At 42.3% G+C, this 20,240-nt stretch overlaps 1 protein-coding gene across 50 annotated transcripts in view; it reads left to right on the top strand.

Annotated features, from left to right (window-relative positions):
• The window catches only part of ANK2 (ankyrin 2), a 277,263-nt gene that overhangs the window by 207,682 nt on the left and 49,341 nt on the right, over positions 1-20,240 (top strand). For 17 of the 50 annotated variants that reach the window (XM_038134945.1, XM_038134950.1, XM_038134937.1 and 14 more), the window contains 6 exons: positions 2,491-2,589; positions 4,736-4,834; positions 9,756-9,828; positions 11,208-11,288; positions 16,408-16,552; positions 18,205-18,216. In XM_038134945.1, the coding sequence (XP_037990873.1) occupies positions 2,491-2,589; positions 4,736-4,834; positions 9,756-9,828; positions 11,208-11,288; positions 16,408-16,552; positions 18,205-18,216 (509 nt within the window). The remainder of the gene's footprint in view (positions 1-2,490; positions 2,590-4,735; positions 4,835-9,755; positions 9,829-11,207; positions 11,289-16,407; positions 16,553-18,204; positions 18,217-20,240) is intronic. The other 33 variants (XM_038134935.1, XM_038134973.1, XM_038134976.1 and 30 more) reach the window with 3 other exon arrangements.

Genomic DNA, 20,240 nt, shown 5'->3' with positions numbered 1-20,240 from the left:
GAAGTGTCAACATGTGGTAGCTGTAATGGAATGCCCTCTGTCTGCTCCATCTCATGGTGTGGTGTTCAGGGAAGAAAACCCAGATAATTCTGTGTGTATGACAAAACAACACAGACAATCAATTTCATTGGTTTTTCTTTTTGTTATTACTTGCAAACTAACAAAGGAAAGTTTGTTCCTGATCTCATTTCCCCATGGTTTACACCACTCTGCTGCCAGACTAGCAAGTAACAATTCAGACACTTTCAGGGTGATGCCAGGCTCTCTCCAATATGCTGGGAGAAGAGTGGGAAGAGTTACCGCTGTTCAGTGTGTGGGTGGGATGACTCTGGGAGAGGAAGCAGCTGTGGTAAGGCAATGTGGTTTACTCAAGGAGAGTTTGGGGTTTTCTGAGGAAAATCTGGCTATGCTGCAATCTGACCTGATACACTGAAATGGGCCTGACTGCCTATAGCCAAAGTCAGAACAAAGCCCACTGACTTCAACAGTTTCTCCAGGGATAAACTGGTGGGCACACCAGCTGAACAGGATGCATTTTGTGGCAAAATCTGTAGATCTGCTGAGAATACAAAGGCGGGTTCTGATGGCAGCAATAGTGTGTTGCATCCCACAAATCATCACATCGCTGTTACCAGAAAGAAAAGGCTAACTCTGGAACTGTAGGGCTCTGGCTTGGTTAAAGCTGACTTCAGGCAATTCCTGGCTACTGGATTCAAGCTGGATGTCTTGGGACCAACAGGAAGCAGCCCGCTGAGTGTGTCTTTAAAATCCCATCAAAATCACTGGCTTGTTGTTTGCTTGTTCCTCTGGTCGGCTCCCCTGTCCCCAGCTGGGACCTATGGGATGATTCATTTCTCAAAGTAGCATTATTTTGTCGCTGTGGTCACAGCTCAATGTGGTAAGAAACAGCCAAGTAAATCAACAAAAGATTCTGGCCCCATCCCTCATGGGATCACCCAAAATCAACGGGCAAAGCTCAGGGATTCCAAAAGGACAGGCAACACTGCTAGAAAAACAGCTGATGAGAATTAATGAAGCAGACACTAGCGGGGTCCAAACTAGAGCTGCCAAGACATTCAGCTGAGGTATTTGGAGGCTAACTCAAGGGACAGACAAAGCTGTGTCTTTAGGATTAGGGCTCTCTTTTTGTTTAAAGGGCCGCTGGGACAGATTATGATTCCATTCACCCAGGTATTTTACTTATTTAGAATAGTTTCATTTTAGTCAGCAAATCTGTATCAGGAAGCAGTTCTCCACAATCTCACACCTAGGGACCACTAAAAATGCTGGCCATCTGTCAACTGGTGTTGTGGACTCAGTTGAAAGAATAAATCCTGGATTCAGGATAGGCATGTTAAAGAATGAATAACCCCTGTTGCAGCTTGGACTTTGACTCGAGAAAGCCTGCAGAACGCTTTGTGCAAGGAACACATGGCTTCTCTTTTTCAAGGACTACGCTCTTAAAGTAAAGGTGGTGAACCTGTTTTCCACTAGAACGCACAGCGCGCAGTAGTTCTTAGCAGTCCACACATATAAGAACTGTATATGTTGTCAATACAAGAGCTGTAATAGTTCTGAATTATCACCATCTAACTAGCAGTGTAAAGCATTACTGGCATCTGTTTGTTTGCAGCAGAGTTAACTCTCAGAGCAGGTTTTCAGAGCCTGCCCCAGGCTTTGTGTAAGTGTACAGTGAGATCAACCCAAGGTTTTCTTCCGGTTTCTTCTCTGCCTGCTTTCAAAGCCAATTGCGAATAATTTTGGAAATCAGTTGCTTGACTGGACTTACACAATACCATCTCAGATCAGCCAGCTTAAGCACACTTTGGTTATGTTTCTGTATTGTGTGACACAAGAACAAGCCACTAGAGCGGATGAGTATCTTGAACTAAGCCTGTTTATTAAGGCAGACACTGTGTACAAATCTGCAGTGTAATTACAGCTTGGTCCAGCCTTTTGGAGGCAAAGTGAAGCTAAACTTGATTGACATTTGTAATAGGTATATGTTGTTAGCCTTTTAAAAAGCAAACAGGCTTTAATCACTGCTGTTAAAAATGATGCGGTTTTTTAAGAGACTCAGATATTTTCAAGGCAAATCTCGGGCCCTCTGTTGAAAACTAGGATGTGAGAGGAAGAGGAATGTTCTCTGCCTCAGCTATGACTCTATGCCCTCAACATGCCCCTTTAACTTTGCTGTCCCACATTGTTCGTTCCTCTGATTTAGAAAATGGGGGAAAATATCTTTTCATAGATTTCTTTTATTGTGAGAGAAACTATTTTTGAATAAGTATATTACCTTCCTTTACATTTCCATTAATCTGGGGAAGGAGAATTGTTATTACTGAAGGTTTATTATTTTGGGGTCAGTTGGTGTCATAATTTATGTTTCAAGTATCTCGAAAGGATCAGAAGGAAGCAAAGTGAAGTGTCTGATGTAACGATTGGTTCTTGTTCTTTGTTTGCTTTTGCTGTCACCGCCGTGGGTAACAGAATGGCTACACCCCTCTTCACCAGGCTGCTCAGCAAGGCCACACTCACATCATCAACGTTCTGCTGCAGCACGGGGCCAAGCCCAACGCCATCACCACGGTAAGTCTGACGTGCCACTGGGAGCCTGTTTCCCTGGACAGCTCTTCTCTTTCCTTCCTCAGGGCTCGAGAGCAGGCCGTTACTTTGGTGAAAGTTCTCCTCATGAAAACAGCTGGTTGTCATATGTGGAAATGTAATTTCCTCTGCTCTTCCTTATCCTCTTAAGGTAGTTCACATCCGACCGAACTGCGCACTAAGCTAAGCGTGAGGCAGAGAAGCAGATTCCTGAGCTTTAGGATCAGGCTGGCCATAGCTGTCTGTGCCAGACTCGTTCACTTTCCCTCCACCTCAACACTTTTCTCTGGAAATTGATATCTCCTGAAGGAGTTTTCCTTAAAAATCAAGGGCAGTTCAGAACTTGGTGGTGTTTTTTTTGGTTTTGGGGTTTTTTTTAAAGTTTAGACCCAGATTTCTGTCCCTCTATCCACTGAATCGGTTGAAACCAGTTGGTTCTTAGTGAATTAACCTCAGTGAACTCAGTGAAGTTAATACCTCCTCAAAGAGCATCAATAGCTCCTGGCACAGCTCATTCTCTGCAGTCAGCCAGCCAGGGATGCGACTGTCCTATTTCACGTTGATGTTGTTACTAGTCACCTCTAATTAGGTAATCGTTAGAACACTGCCAGAGTGTCCACAACTCATTCCCCAGAGTGGATCAGTTTTCCATATACCTTTAGTGTGTGTGCTTAAATCAGCACTGGCGCCATGTTTGGTGTTGGAACAGTCTTGTGTGCAAGTTATCCAAAATCCCAGTTTGTGCACTGGATCATCAAGTGAGACACCACTGTAGTCAGCTTCTGGGGCTGTAGGTACTGTTTGGGGTGTTTAACTGCGGGTCTTTTGACTTGATTTCCTGGCCTGTCATGCCCAGGTCTAACCCAAGTCCAAGCAGCCTTAGGGATGTGTCTTTGCTGCACAGTTGGGTGCTTCCTTAGATACTCTCTCTGTCCTTGTCCACACAGAGCAACCTCTAGTTTGAGATAAAATTTAAACCTGAGACATCTGGCCATCTGGGAGATATGGATGAGCCGCTAATGTGCAAGTGAAGTAACAGTGCAAGTGAAGTAACAGTCAAATTATTTGTGCTGTGAAGAAGTTAATCTGTTCATTTTGTGTGCTAATCCACAAACTTGGTGTTGCTTCAGGGTGGCTGAACTAGGCTAATACAGAAGAGTTTAAATGATAGATAACTGAAGTTGTTGCTGAGGAAGGGAGAGCGCTCAGGCTGCTAAACCCTGCTCATGGTGCAGTGAGGTCACAAGAGAAATCATTTCTGTGCAAAGAGTGGCACAGGCTGTAGGTACAGGCTCTCTCCTCAGGAGACCAGCAAGTTGTCCCTTGGTTCAGTGCAAAAGAGCATGGAGCAATTCTGTGTAGATCCCTTTACAAAGAGCCATGCAACACGTCCCTTACTCCCTTCCCCAAGCTCAGTGACACAGGGACTGTGGAGTGCCAGTGTTCGAGGAGATGAAATGGGGATAAATAGGCCTAAACACTTGTTAAATTATTTCAGTGTCCTTTTGATGAATGACATGTCTTTAAATGTTATGAACATTCAAAGTGCAAATAAATGTATTTAAATGCAACTATGTTCCTCACCTCAAGCCTTTTGTGGCTTGTATTTGTTAAATCACTAGCTTTTGTGAACTGTTAATGGAAGTACATTTTTGATGTGTGAAGGAATAGGAGTATATGTAGACAACACAGCTGTAATTTTGTATTCCCCAGATAAGCAATTGTACCTGGTCAAGGTGTAACAGTTTAACTGGGAGTGAAACCATAAAAAGTTAAAATACTTTTTACTTTCTAGAATAGTATTTCTGCAAAATAACCCCCCAGCTTATGCAGGCAAGCCGGGCTGCATAGTGAAATGTGAGCCCTGAAGGGTTAAAGCATACAGCGCTGTAGTATTTGGAATCGCTGGCAGATGTAAGTGTGTTGTGTTACCATGGCAATTGGGGCTATAGTCTTAAAGAAGTTACAAAGACAGAGTCAGATGTAACGGTAAAAAAGCCGTGATTTTCCTAGGCTGTGCCTTGTTTTGGATGGAAATGCTGGCTCATGCGGCGTGGAGAGTGATCTCATTGGTTCACATCACAATCCTCCCTCTCTCTCAGCGCGCTCTCCCCCTCTCTCTTCCCTTCAGAATGGTAACACAGCCTTAGCCATCGCCAGGCGCCTGGGATACATCTCTGTGGTCGATACGCTGAAGGTTGTAACAGAGGAGATCACCACCACCACAACTGTGAGTTGCACGTGCATTCAGATGTGGCTCTTCTTTACTCGGAGTGTTGTCTTTCTGCTCTTCCCTCAGGCTCTCCGTGCATCTCTTTCCTTTTCTGTTTGGTTTGGGGAGTTTTAGCTCCCCTCCCCGCCCCCCCTCCCCCCCCCCACCCCTTTCTGTTGCATTTTTGCTACGGTGCTTTGAACTTCTCTTATAAGCGTGTGGAAGTGTGTGCAAGGCAACAGGCTCCCCGAAGCTAGGAAACAAAATCTGTGTGCACACCGATGGAAAATAACAATTCAGAGTGAAACTTGTTTCTAGACGCGGGTCTGAGCTGCAAACCCAAACTTTCCTGAAGTTTGTGCGTTGTTGTTTAGATCCTGCCATTTCTCTGTTTGTCTTTTCATCTCTCCTTTCCCATCTGGCCTTACATCTCCACGCTTTTGACACCTCCTGAGGCCCAATTCTTGCAGCATCTCTACGTTTGGACTGCACCAGCCATGGCCTGGAGCCAAGCCTAATGATACTCACTGTGAATCACATCCATCATCTTCTTACTCATGCCACTTCCAGTTCAAACAGATCCTGTTTTTCCCAAATGCATAGGAATCTTTCCTTATGGGCTCCGTCCTCTCAGTGCTCCACACTCTTGGAGTCTGTATTTTGACATCAGGGCTCGTGAACGGTGTGTGCTGAACATCAGCAAGGTGGTACTGCAGCTTTAAGCCAAGAAAAGCTGATCTATTTGGACACCCTGATAGGAGAAGGTTTTTGCTTCTTGTGCTTTTACCTCCCATCTACAAATGTCATAGCAGGTAGGAAGGGAGAATGTTAGAAAAAGTGCATAATTTAAAAAATTAGATTTAATTTAAATCTCAGTTACTGCATTTATCTTGAAACACTGCTGTAAGGTCATGCTTTTTCATTTCATTTGACTTTTTTTTTAATGCAAGATTAGCAGTGTAGAAACCTCATCAGCTCTAGATGGCATTTAGGAGCTCAGAGCTGTAAAAATCCATAGATTACTAAAAAAGATGCCACTGCTCTGTCATGGAGGGGATTAGAAGAAGAGAAGTCCAAAATCACTTGTAAAGAAATGGGAATATAATTTTGATTTTGTTGCATGCTGTCAGCAAATCCCACTTGATATGAACCAAGAAAGATGCAATAAAGATAACATGGCATAATGTTACAAATAGAATAAGCAGTAATTTATTAATGACCTGCAAAGATCAGGCTGAGTCAGGTTTGGAGGAGGAATTCCGGCGTAATTCCAGAAGTCTCTTAATAAAGACTGTGTGTCTCTGTTATTACTTCATGTTGTTGTTTAATCATATAGCACATCACACATGTGCATGCATAAACACATATGTATCTAATCAGAAGTTTAGGAAAATAAAACCTAGGGAAAATTTTTTTGGAGAAAGTTTAGTTCTTATATTTTTAAGCTTCAGAGGACGCCTTTGTCACATATTCCCTGCTGTGTCCTAGCACAGGTTTTTAATTTATTGCTTGATAAAAGCAGTAACTTCCTTTGTCATTTCCACTGGGTTTTACTGTGCAACCTTGGACCTTGTCTCATGTAAGTGTTACATCTTTGAAATAATAGGAATTGCACTACAAAAAGACACGTGTGAGCTATTAACTTAGGATAAATATTTCTTTAAACCTTGAGGATTAATGGTATTTTCTGCCAGATCCCTGATGTCTGGGGTTTAGGACTGAATCAAGTACTGAAACTTACTTGCAGGGTTGACCTTTAGTCCTCGCACAGAAGAGAAATCTGAAATCTTGATCAGTGTCTGCATACTTGGAAAGTCAGGTGGGAGCCCTCGATAACTCAGATTCTCCAGCTATGAATACATCCAACCCTTGTGCCTTAGGGGCATGTATGGAATGGTGCTGTTTGTGGCGGGGGGATGTTGGTTCAACATAATGTAGAACAAGCCCTGCAAAGGAGGGCTAATAGCAGGTGCTCCCAGCAGTCAGGTTCTCCAGATGGTGAGGTTGGTGTTGCCAGACCTGAGGGCAGCGCTGAGCCTGAGAAGAAGGTGCTGTCACCATAGCTACCTCATTCTCTGAGGCTGGGCTGAGCCCTGCACCAGGATGTTACACAGCTCCACGCGTGATTGATATGCAAGTCACTGCCACTTGAGATGAGGAAAAGATCTCCAGTGCCAAAGCCTTTCTTTGCTCTAATTTGGAACAAATCTTCCTCTTCCTTGCATTAGTGCTGTTATTAGTGGAGCCACACGAATATATAGCAACAGGGAGAATAAAGTGCACGGTTTTTACTGCGAGATTAGAGGGCAATAGGAAATGAGAATAAACTGGATTTTTGGATGTTTGCTATGCAGTTAAGTTTGGGGCCATTCATACAAACGAGCGCAGCCTTACTGTGGATGGATGAATATATGAGGAGCTTTCGGGTTGTTTGCAGTATACTGCAAACATATATGTGCTTACATACCTGAATTATGTATTGGAATTATTCTATGCCATCCAGTGAAAATCTGGCCTCACAATGAAAGGCTCAAATACAGAAGCCTTAAGTAAACTCCATCCTGGATTTCTCACTAAACATAGGGAGTTTGAGAAATACAGACTGAGCAATTTTCCATGTGGGCCATTCATGGGGCTAGATATGGATTTTAAATTTTGAGAGCATTTGGTGTGCCTATCAATTAAAAAAATTCTAATATCACACTAGAAGTTCCTTTAAAACCAGTAATTCCAACAGAAGTTGTTGGGATTAGAATTAATGAATCTTGCTGAGTTCAGTGTTCCAAAATTGGCAATGAAGATTTTTTGTTCTGTAATGTGCATGTGCATGCACACTCTTTTGAATCTCTTTTCCAAGTTTTGTTTCAGTCGTTAAATTATGAAGTAATTGTTTTCCTACTGATGGGAAAGTCAGGGAGTCAATCAAGTATCCTTGCTTCCCTGTAAATAGATAATATCTGCAAGCCTTAGAGACCAGAATTCTATAGGGAGGCCTGTAAAATCCTAAGGGACAAATAGATGGATGTAGTGGTCCATAGTGGATGGTGATCCTCCCTACCTGCAGCTTGTGCTTTAACTTAGCTGATTGTTCAGCTCACTTGTTAACTCTGGTGTTGAAGAGACAAAGTCAGTGCCACCTGAATGACAGCACCTCCCCATCTGTCATCGCTGGCCTTGTCACCCCACTGCTGCCTGACATTTCTATCCCAGGAAAGCCATGGGAATACAGGGGAAAAGTCAGTTTTGGTGGTGGGGCCGTTCGTTGAATATAAACTAATTTGCAAACCTGAACATGTGTTCTGCTGCAACAGAAATAATGAGTTGTTTTTACTCATGGGGAAGAGTGAATTTAGGAGCCTAATTAGGATTGCCGGTTGAGGCAAAGGGCATTGTTCTTTCCCTGTACCTCAGGACGGTAAACTGCAACTGCTGTCAGAGTTAAATAGATTTCAGAAACGTAAAGCAGACTTTTAAAACTAATTTCCAAAGTAATTACACAGTTGGTAACTTAGTTATTTATTAAAGTGCAGTATTTTACAATAAGCAAGGAGGCTGGCTTTGTCAGTTTGTTAGAAGCAGAGAAGTACATAACAGGACCAAGAAATAACTAGTAAGTTTTGCGGAACAAAAGCTGCTATTGACTTCACTGCTTGATATCAGCAGGCATTTTCCCAAAAGAATATTGCATAAGGGTCTCAGGGTTTGGCTGATTTAATTATTCCTCCCGTGAAAAGTTTGGCTCCTTTGCATGCGATGTTAATGTAGGCCTGATAGACACTGTCTGCAGCAGGGAGGGAGCACTGCCTCAGAGGGGGCTTCTCAGGGAGACCTGAGAAGGTCTCCCAGGTGGCCTCCTGGCACTGCTCTCCATGCCAGAGGGGCACCTGTGCTCCCACACTTCCTTAAGGGCCGTGTGCCCGCTGCCCGCTGCCCTCTGCAGCTCGCTGGGAGGAGCCAGGGAAATGGGTACTTTTTGGTTGTCACCGAGGCATTTCTGATCACTGCTCCTTTTGGAGCCTTTGGCTTTTTGTCCCCTGTGTCCTAGCGTGCTGAAGAGATCCCTCCAGATAAGGTTTTCACATCTTGCACTTCCTACAGTTTCTCTTGTTATGTTCTTCATCTTCTTCTCCAGTGTGAATCTGGATGCTAAAACGATGTCCCCATTCTTGATTCAGCACCCCTGGGGATCTTCTGTTTCCTCACAGAAGTAATTTATAAAGCTAAAATTGTATTTTAAAAACCCGAACAAACTAACAGTGTTTTCCTGTTCTTACGTCTTACCAGAATCCTCCCACTATTCCTCAGTCCATACTTGCTTTGATTCACAGTATTTTGTGCTTTTAGGTGCACAAGATGTTTCAGAATCTTCTGAATCAAACAAGTTTTTTGGTTTTTTTTTCCTCTGATGTGCACATGCTTAGGGGGAATGTACATGATTTATGAAAAGGATATAATTAATATGCACTGTAGTCACCTTTTTCTGAAGAGGGGGAGAAATGTTTCAAGTGATCTGTGCAAATCCTTCACATCTTTTTTTAGTTGAGGAATTTCACATCATTCATAACTTCATTTCCAAATGTTTTACAATTTAATAATTTCCATATGCCCCATACAACTTTCTCAAGCTCTTCTGTAGACATTACCTAATTCATTTTAAAATCATCTTGGAAACATTGAGCTGAATTGTTCTACATGCACCATTTATAAATAAATTTTTATTTCTCTGACCAGCTCATTATCTTATGTTTTTGTACTTTTCTGCCAGGAGAAATGTTACCTTATGCAGCACTGAGAATAGGAGCTTCTGGAATAAAGATGAAGAAGCAAGTTAAGAGAAGGGCAAGCGTGTTATGAAATGCCTCAGCACATCCCACTGCTGTCTGTTGAAAATGCCCTGCTGTAAGCTTTGCTCCTCTGACTGATGATTCTCTCTTTGCAGACTGTAACAGAGAAGCACAAGCTAAATGTACCCGAGACAATGACTGAGGTCCTGGATGTGTCAGATGAAGAAGGTGAGTGACTTTGGTAAATTCCTCTTCCACATCACCTATGTAACCTGTTCTATGGGCTCAAGAAGCTGCTTGAGTACTCTGACATCTTAGTTTTGCTGTGCTCGTAATGAGGTTCCTTTTTTAAATGATGTAATCATCATGGTATTTTTATAAAGATGCCAAAATTTGAAACAAAGCAAAATCCTGGATCCCTACATCTTTTCCAGAAAAAGCTTATCTGAACCAAATTGGCAAATGAGACCATTTCCCTACTCCAGGCTTTACAATTTCACTGTAGAACTGCCCCAAAGTTGGCTTTGACCCTCGCATAAAGAGGAGTCCGAGCAGTAAATGTTTTGGATCTGTGCCGCTTGTATCAGATAGGAATATTCAGGAGTTTTGCCTAATTGGAAACATTTGTGTAAGAAGATGCAGAAGGTGGAGGGTGAGGAGAGCGTTGCCTCGAGGGAGCTTTTGGCACAGGACAGCTCAAGGATGCACATGGTGTGATACAAAGTAACAACATGCCCATAAATTCAGTGCTTGGGTTTCAGAGGCCTTGGCACATACAGATAGGAGATGTGTCCCACCACTTAGCTGCCTCCCAAGGGAATTTCTCCGACCTTCTGGGAAGAGTGGTGAAGTATCACACCTTTATACAGCTCAGAATTGCAGAAACGGCCCAAACCCACCCTTTTCTAAGAGTTTGCGAGTGACTTCTTAGCAATTTTAGTCACAGCAGTATTAATAAATACAAGCACAGTTGGAAGGATTTTCTGTGCTCCTTTTTACACTTGGGTGTGTCAATATCACAATATCCTATGTGTGCCATTTTGTGGTGGTTGTTATTATTTCCCACAAATAATTTGTAGAGTGACTAGTTTCCGGAAAGTCCTGGGAATTTTGAAACTCAGCTTACAGGGTTGGTATTTTCTTTTACAAAGAAACAGATGCACTTTTGGCTCTAAATGGTGCACGAAGTTAATGGCATTCATGAATTATAAGTGCTTGTATTGCTTTTAGAAATGGGATTTATGCTGATAAATGAGTTACACTCTTGAGAAAATACGATGCTTAGGCTCCAGATGCAACTTTCTGTTTTAAAATGTAAAAGCAAACAAGTGTGATTTAAAATCAATTATTTTCTGCTGCATCATGACCAGTGAAATTATTTTGCTACTTTGTCTCTGATTAAGAAGCATTCAACTACTTGTGTAATTATTATGTTGAATCACCTTTAAATAGCTTATTGCCTTATGTTCACCTTGTTTAGTTTTCCCCCAGTCTTTTGGTCTGCCACTGAATCATCTTTAAATCCACAAAGCCTAGTATGTCTTCCTGCTTCTACTGGATTGATGCAGGGTGTTCCTGTTTCTCAAACCAATTTGTGTGTTGTACAGCCTTTAAACACTCTGATGAGGAGCCCTTCAGTGATGGGGAAGCATATAGTGGCACGGGTGCTGTTAGCAGGAGTTCCTGGAGTAAGACCTACAGACTTTCTCTTTCTGTTTGACTCAGACTGTTATTTTTTTGTGTAGTAACAACACATGTTTGCAGAATTTGGGTATCTAACACTGCCCCTCTCTGTTACTTTTGAAGTGTGGTTGAGTGTGTGTTTCTTGAAAGGTGGGAGGAAGAAGGGAAGCCAGAAAATCTCAGATTTATTACCTATATCTTCAGTGTGTTGGCAGAACTTGAAGGGGCTGTCCTGCATAACTAATGCTGTCCTGTGCTTTGAATTAACATTCACTGCAAGAACTCCTAATGTGGATGGTGCTTGTCGCAGTAACTTAAAATAGCTGGGGACAGGAAGGCTGCAGAACTTGTTTAATAGAGAGGATGAACCATTTTGGGGTGGGGTAGCTGCCTAAGAGGCTAGCAGTAAGGTTTCTATGATGCTGTGTTCTTTGAAGTGACACAATATGTTCTGAAATAAATCGATGTGCTGCTGCAAACCTGCCAGCTGTATTTATATAATTACCAAACCGAACACAAGAGTACTTGAGCAAAGTATTTCAGGTCCCATTGTGTAGCATGTTCATCACTGATGATAAGTCCTTTGCATTTTGCTTGGAAGATCGTTCTGTTACGTAATTGCATGCTGTCATGTTGTTAATTTAGTATTCGTGTTCTTAAAACAAAGTTAACATACAGTCTGAGCAGTATGAAATAAAAGACAGTTACCTATCAGGTAGCTCAGCTTGGTGTGTAAGGTCCTGCTGTGGGCAGCCTATTTAAAATATCTTGAATGGACTGAGTCCCACTAATCCATCTTCAATTTTCTTGCAACATTTTTGGTGTTTATCCACTGAATTTTTATTCAGAATCCTTTACTTTTTATGTTACCTGCAAAACCAAATCTTCCTCTAGAACAGAATCACATTACATTTTTTATTGAAAATGGCATTTAATCCCTGCTCGTGGGGGTTGCACTACAGACGCCCATAGGCAGAGCTGTTGGTGACGTGGTTTGTGCAACGTGTACCCTGCCAGCAGAAATGCTCAGTGTGGATAAAGTTGCACGAAAAACTCTGTAGGTTTATCATCATTGTATCAGCCTTGGCTCTATTGCTGCTAAGTTCAGTTGCTATAAACCTGTCACCGCAAAAGAAGCATTTTGCACCTGAGAGATCCTTAGAGCAATAAAGGGAAAATGCTGCGAAGCGTCTTGTGGAATGTATTTTAATGATGTCTACAGAATTAGTGAAGTTGAGCACAAGCAAACATTTTTGTTAGGCCTGAGTCTGTGTAAACACACAAGAAAATATAGAAAAGGCAAGAGCCTGGTTTATTTCTTATTTCCCCAAATATTAATATTCACCTCTGTGTCCATTCCATGCTTCATTTTTGTGCCAGAAGAGCTGCACAAACCAACAGTGGTTTGTCTTTGAGACTCCCATGGGAGACAGTGCAGTAAGTGTAGTGCTGTGGAGAGAGAATACAACCAGTAAAACAGGATGTTCAAGAGCTCTCACTTGTTTCTTTTTGAGCCTCCTCATTGCCAATGAATTTTCAAAAGCTGTAGTTTCGGTGTCAGCTTGAGACCAAGTTCTGGCTGCTGCAGAAGTTGTCAAGCTCTAACCGTGCCAGCCCACATCCTCCATTCTGGCAGCACAAACGTTCCACCGTGTGGTGACCCAGCCCAGAGAACTGACCTGTGTGAAAATGAATCTGTTTGTCCTGACAAATTCTTTTCCAGCCAGGCAACTTTTGCAGGCAGAAGAGAACAGAAAGGCTGAAAAGGGTGAAACACCACTGTCAGGAGCAGCATGGCCTGAGATGGCAACCAGGAAAGTTGACCCACACCAAACTGTAAATAGTGCTGCAATTGCAGAGCAGGGAGAGACAAAGCTTTTCATGTGCAAGGTGTCCTATCTGTGAACTACTGCATTGTAGTGACCTTGGATTCCAGGAAGCAGGTCACAGCTGATCCTATATCTGGCTGCATCCGATTTCTGATAAGAAAGAAAATCACCCACAGTGCTTAAATACAACAACGAATTTCCTGCGTGCCCACACACGTGGCCTTGGAGTAGCTAATGCTGCTGCGTATGTGTGAGTAATGAGCAGCTAAGTCTAGGCAGAGTCCAGTGCTGTTGTACATGCACATAATTCCTCTGAAGAAGCACCTGAATTAGTGGGAAAATTTCATTTCCTTAATTAAATCTGGAAGTTAAAGTTGCAGCCAGGAATTGTTCTTTATAGAGTTAGGTTGCTGTTGCTGCGCCTTAAAACACAGTAGATTTAGGATAGCAGCTCTGAGTTAGTTCACCCTCTAAATAAAAAACTTTGTATCCAGTAGTATAAAATGTAGCCACAGGGTGCTGATTTACCGAAGTAAAGCCTTGGTGGCTTAGGGATGTAGGGATAGTTTGTTATTTTATTGTTTCTTACCTAGATCCCCCATAGCAATTTCCTAAATACCTCGGTAACCGCCTGTCAAGTACTGGAATTCTTTTTGCAATGGGTTAATAGGCAAGAAAACAAAATCAAGGTGTCTCTCCCTCCCCTGATGTCCTTGAGAGTAGAAGTGCGCTTCTTCTTTTGAGATTTGCTTCACCTGCTGCCATTTTGTGCATGCTGCCCTGAGCTCCCAATAGCTGACATGAGGATAAATTTTAGGTCATGTATCAATATCTGAACCCACATGTGAAACCCCACTTTCCTGGCTGGCTAAAAAGAAACAAAGTTAAAGCATTAGCCAAGCTGTAATACAGGGAAGCTTCTAGCGTGGGCCGCTAAACAGAGGATTGACTTAGGGAATTGAAAGTGTCCAAACCAAGTGTCAGAGAAACTCTGCAGCTATGGAATATATATTCCATAAAAATTGTTATTGCCATAGTTGTCCTTTCTCCATCTGCAGCGCTTCTGTGGTGAGCTTTAGACTTATCTGCATGCTGCAGAGAAAACAATGACTTTGGCGAACTCATATAACTGTATCTGGCTTTAAAAACATCCATTAAAAGCCGTTTCTGGCAGTTTGACACAACCCCCTTTCCTTTATTATTTTGTTTTTGTATTTTCTCAGTATTTTGGGGGAAAAATTTCCAGAGCATTTCTCATGCAGCAGTTGTATTTTGCAAATTCATAGATGGCCGCTGCAAACCATGGAGTGTGCAAACCATCAGTGTCAAGGGTTATATTTGTCACAAAGTGGTTAGTAAGTGGTGGGAATGTTCCTGGCACTAATTTGATGGGGAATGAGATGGCAGACGGGTTGTTTCTGGCATGATGAAAAAGGGCAGCTCCTGTATTGCCACAAAGCAGCCATCTGGTGAGATCTGCTGTGTCAGGAAGCCCTTGGTCAGCTGCACATGCAATCATTTAGAGTTCAACACCTATTTTTTCTCTCCGTATGCTAGGAGGCACTGCATGTTTGGGGCAATCAGGACAGGAAGATGGGAGGGCACAGGCCGTGGGGGGAGTTCCCTCAGTCCCTGCCTGCTATTCTGAGATAGCTGTGCATGGTCTGGTTCCTGTTTGCAGATGTCCCATCACATCAAACACTGCTACTTAGCCCTGCTATTGACATCTCTCAGATGAGAGGCCAAAGCTGAAATCAGAGTAGACTTTGGATTTGTTGTTTTTTTTTTTTTTTTTAAAAGGTTGTGGGTGTGATGAAAGTGGTAAAGATTTTGCCTTTGTTTCTATTATAAATGGAATGTCTGGCATGATTATCATTATCTAGTTTATTTGAAATATAACTTGAAATTCCTTTTACTGTTTGATTAACAGCATTGCCTTAATATCTTCCAAGTTTTCACTAAGCCCTGTACTTTTTAATGTGACATTCCCAGGAAACAGGAGACATCGTCTGTCATAAGAAAGGAAACATGAAGTGATTAAATGCATTTTATTGTTTTCTGTGAAACTGTGCCCAGTTTCTCCCTCTTACTGTGGGCAGATGGAATTTTCAAGAGTTTTTGTTGTTATACTGAAAAGATTCAAGACTGATTTTTACATAAAATATTTATGTGTGCGTAAAAATCTTAAACCTCCAAAAGTTTACTTAGTTTTAGATGACAAACAATGAATTATTTATTTCTTAGCTGAAATGTCATCTAGAAAAATAGCTTGATTCACTTTGTGAAAATAAGTAATAAGATGAGCTTCAGTTTGCCCACAGAGCCTAGCAAGTGAGAAGGCAGCTCTTGGTGGCCTGCAGTCACGTTGTGTGGCTCTGTGGGTCACACCAAGCCTCTGGCAGGCTCACACTGCAGTGATTTACCAGAGGGAAAATGACTGAAATATCCAGGCAGAAACCGTGGAGAGGAAGCGTCTTGCAAGTGGGAATGAAAAGAAACATCTACATGTTGCTTGGCAATGGAATCTGTTTTGTTAGTCTGCTGGGGAAAAGCAAACTGTGACTTCATATAGACAGAATTTCCTGGGGAAAAGAATGCTAAATAAAAAAAAAAAAAAAGGATTCAATTTCATTATTCAGAGTATATGGATAAAGGTTACTGTGTCAGATAACAAATGATCATTGAGGCTGGGATTAATTACAAATTATGATCATTCCCATCTATGCAAGTGAGCTTATTTCCAGTTTCTGGATGTTGCTATGTTCTAGAAACATGAATTTTATTGCTGATCACGGAAAGATCTTGGAATATGGGTGGCAGAGCCTTGTATGATGTGAAGTTTGGACAGAAGAGAGTTTAAATTAACCTTTGCAACTGTAAGGCATAAGGCTGTTTTTGTCTGAATACATGTAGGTTACAATCAAGTAAGTGGTGATATTTAACCGTAAATTGTCAGGCTGGGATGCAGCACAGCTGTGTCCAGAAAGCTGAAATGAATTAAAGAGCACAAAGACCACGCTTTAGAGCATAGCAAAGAAGCGTGCTCCTTGCCAGTGTGTGCAACAGCAAAAAATGTACGAAATCTAATTGATTAATCACCTTGATTTTAATTTTATTTTTCAAAATACCTTGCTTCATGTGCCAGTTTGATTAAATACATTAATTGCTTGTGGTTTGCAGTGTTTCCTGAGTGGAAAATGCCTTCCTGTTCATTGTGCCATCCAGCTGTTAGATTCTGAGGTGCCGGTGGAATCGACCTCATGTGTGTACTTATCCCTTGTGGATTGATTTGCAGGTGATGACACAATGACAGGAGATGGAGGGGAGTACCTTAGGCCAGAAGACCTCCGGGAGCTGGGAGATGACTCTTTGCCAAGCAGCCAGTTCTTAGATGGGATGAACTACCTGAGGTACAGCTTGGAAGGAGGACGCTCAGACAGGTATTTGCCTGCATACGGAACTTTTCTCATGCTGCCTCTGCACCCGTTTTGCTGTAAGTGTGTGAAATCCCTCTGCGGGGTCTGTGCTTGGGGTGTGCTGGCCAGCAGTGGTTCACTCGGTGTGGCAGTCACCACTTTGCAGGAGGAACTGGTGATCACCCTCATCTCCTGCTGCCACGAGTCAGGGGATGGGTGGACAGGGGCTTTGGGCATCAGGTGAGCTGACTTTTTGGAGTGGTTTGCTGGCTCAGGGTATCAGGAGAGGAGCAATGGCCTTGGTCATTCTGCACCGGACAGGCAGTGAGTGTATTGTCTGCAAGCCCCTCCACTCTTTTTGGTGCCTCATGGTTGAATTAGCAGGAAAGAGAATACTTGTCCTTCTGCTGACACAACTATAATAATAATAAAAAAATAATAGAAACATTAGTTTGTTCAGTCCAGACAATGTACTGATTTGCTTATATCTAAAAAGTTGAATTTAAGCCTAGATCTCTTTGTGGAATAACAATGCATGCAGCTTTGATTTTCTTTTTTTTTTTTTTTTGAGTGTCATTATATTCTACAAAAAATATGGAGTTCCCTTCCCAAAAGGAAAGACTTCACTAGTGAGCATAAGTGTAGGCTCAAGCTGGCAGATTAACCCCCACAGTTCTAGTTCAGAATAGCCCCCCAGGCATTCCTGGGTGAAATCAGCACTGTCTCCAGACTTCACTGGCTTTAGAACTGGGGTACACTGAAGGGAATAAAAGAAAAAAAGTTGATATCTTGGCACCGGAATTTTGAAGCTACCTCGTTTTCCAGTCTTGGTCGTTATCCTGGCAGCATTTCTGAAGCTCAGTGGAATCAGTAGGATCCGTTCTGTTTACTTGAGTAGGCTGGGAATTGCTTCTGGAACAAAAGATGTCAGGAAACAGTTTGGTTTGCCTCACAGCATGTGTAAATCCCATCATTCAAGTCCTGCAAGCCTGGAGTCTCTGTTAGTTTTTAGAAAGTAAGTCCACTGAAAACAAAAAACAAAGTGACTGTGTGGCTTTTTAACTCTCAGAGGAAGTTTATGAACTACATCAGAATGCCTAAAATCAAAACCTTTCATTCTCTCAATGGTAGTGAAGTTTGGGAGTTTTTTAGGTTTTAAGATGTTGTATAGAAATGATTGTGCAGCCAGTTCAAGTTAAGCTGCCATTTAGAATATTTTAGCTTTTAATCTTGTCACTGGATTTCAGTTGATTCTCACTGACATGTCACTGATGCGGTTTCATTTGTATTGTATGACAATTATTTCAAATGCTGTTTCAAACAAAATTATACTGAAATGCAGCTAAATTCTGAAGGGAGAAATAATGAAAGAAAGGCATCTTTCTAACTTCATGGTCTCATTTCCTGTCACCTTCAGGTTACTGGGTTTAAGATTTTTCACAGAGCCTGCTTCAGTTGTTTTGCATTTCCTTTTAATGTGATTTCCATTGCATTATAATGACTTTGGTTTTTCAGGGAATTCAGTAAAGCAAGGTAGTATTAGCACTCTAGACTCATATGATCTTACACATTAAACAATTTTATTTACAAACATGTATTTTTCATTTATAACCATCTTTCCTATTTATTTTATTTCTCTCTTCCCTTCATTTTTCTTTTCCATATGCTTTCACTAGCATCATGCCCAGGTAGGTATTACATAGCATGAACACCTGTTGTCTCTACCTCCTCCTATGGCACCTGTCTCTGTTCATCCACTTTGGAGGCCTGCTGTATGCGCACAGTTGAGTTGAAGAACCAAAGGAACGATGCTGCTGTTGCGAAACATTTTTGAGGTCCATTTTTACAGTATTCAGTGGCCACAGGGTATTTTCTCAGCCTCTGAAAGAACATCTGTAAATCCACACTGACATCTAAACAAGAGATATGCTCAACTGGTCTAGAGCTCATCAGGTCTCTGTCTAGGCTGGGAAGTGAGTGTGCACTGCAGGTCCCTCAGACAAGCAGAGTAGAAACTTGCAAAGGGGATGTTGGTCCTGCTTTCTGGATGCCACCAGGTCCCTGGCTGGGGCTTGGAGGTGGGTGATGTGAGCCTGTGCACGCAGGCAAGACACACTCTTAGGTTCAGGAGCGTTGCAGCATTCCTGGGTTCCACAGTTCTGTCTCTGGGCCTGAGTGTTCTTGGTCCCACAACCCTATTGTGCTATAATATATAATTATACTGTCACTGCCTGCAGACCTCAGTCATGGATGTGCCTGTCCTGTCTGCAGAAAGAGCCCAGCTCCTTTTGTATTTATTAGAGCTTATGTACAGGCACTGCACAGTGAACAGCACTGGGCTGCTCGTAGTGGTGGTAGCAGCAGTGAGGATGGGCAGAATGACCATAGCGGGATAACCAGCCAAAGGCAGTTCAGGCTTCCCTTCATTCATTATCTGTCCAGGACATGGTGTTAGCTGAATAGCAGAGCCTGCATCTTGGATGGTGACTCTCTCACGAGCATTGCATGGCTCAGCAGAGTGGTTCTGGAAGTGTCAAACATGGAAATGAATGCAGGATCATGATGGCAAATGGGGTCTGCTACTGAGGCTGGTTCCTCAACCAAAGAAAAAATGTTCCTTTTTGGTTTGCTTTGTCCTCAAGGCTTTCTGAAGGCTGACAGTTGTGTAATGCCTGTCTTCGCTTCCAGTTTTGCATAATCCGCCTGGGATGCTGAACAGGCCATTGGTATAAGCAAATGATCAACAGCACTGACTGTTCTTCAATGTCATACATTTATTTCTAATAAAAATAAGATAACCATTTGCTTCTATAAATGGATCAAAAATTACTGAGTGCATGTAACTATTGTTAAAAAGGGCTGTGGTCTGAATCAGATGACATGCACTTAAAACAGTTGAAACTCATATCTGTAATGAACCCGTGACTGTTATTGCTAACTGCTGAAAATGAATTATCCCTTAAAACTCTGTGCATCAGGATAAATGGCCTATTGTTCTGATCCAGCATGTTAGTCATTAGGAGCACTACTCACGGATGTGTAAGCCAGGAAAGCAAAACTGCTTCCTTCACTTAGAGGTGCGATATTCCTCAAGGTCTACATCAACATCACAGAGCACACGCACAACATCTGAAGGTGGATGATCTGGTTTTAAAAATCACTGTTGTCGTACTGCAGCTAGTGAGCATAAAATGGAAGAGCTTATGCTCTTTGGTAGCAGAAACCCCATTTACCTCAATACGTCCTTCTGTGGTGTCGTATTTGTCTATTTTTTTTGCTTTTTGCTGGTGGATACTGCGGCTACGTTCTGAGCCAGTGCTTGGAAGCAGCTTATTTACTGCCTTGCACCTCTCATTGCTACAGCAACCAGTGCTCTGTAAAGCTGTGTGCACTTAGAGCGAGATCAGTGCTCACGCTGGGGCTGTCTCCCTGCAGATGCTGTTGGCATTCAGAGGAAGGTTCTGTTTTACACAGGAGCTTGCGGCTGGCCACACTTCGCCTTGCTGTGTGTACCTTCCAGGGGACAACGTCAGGCTCACTGATTTACAGTTTAAGGGAGAGAGTAGGTCCCAACAAAGCTTCAGAAAGAGCCATTCCAGCTTTTCTTCAGGATGGTAGCATACTGGTTTTCTATAGTTGTTTGCTTGTGTGGTGCAGCACAAAAGTTCTCCAAGGAGCCTTAACAGAAATGAATGCTCTTTGTTATGAGGAA

Source organism: Motacilla alba, chromosome 4, assembly GCF_015832195.1.
Source record: "Motacilla alba alba isolate MOTALB_02 chromosome 4, Motacilla_alba_V1.0_pri, whole genome shotgun sequence".
NCBI classification, from domain to species: domain Eukaryota; kingdom Metazoa; phylum Chordata; class Aves; order Passeriformes; family Motacillidae; genus Motacilla; species Motacilla alba.
The sequence above is the reverse complement of the archived record's forward strand: the minus strand, read 5'-3'. Positions and strand labels throughout refer to the sequence as shown.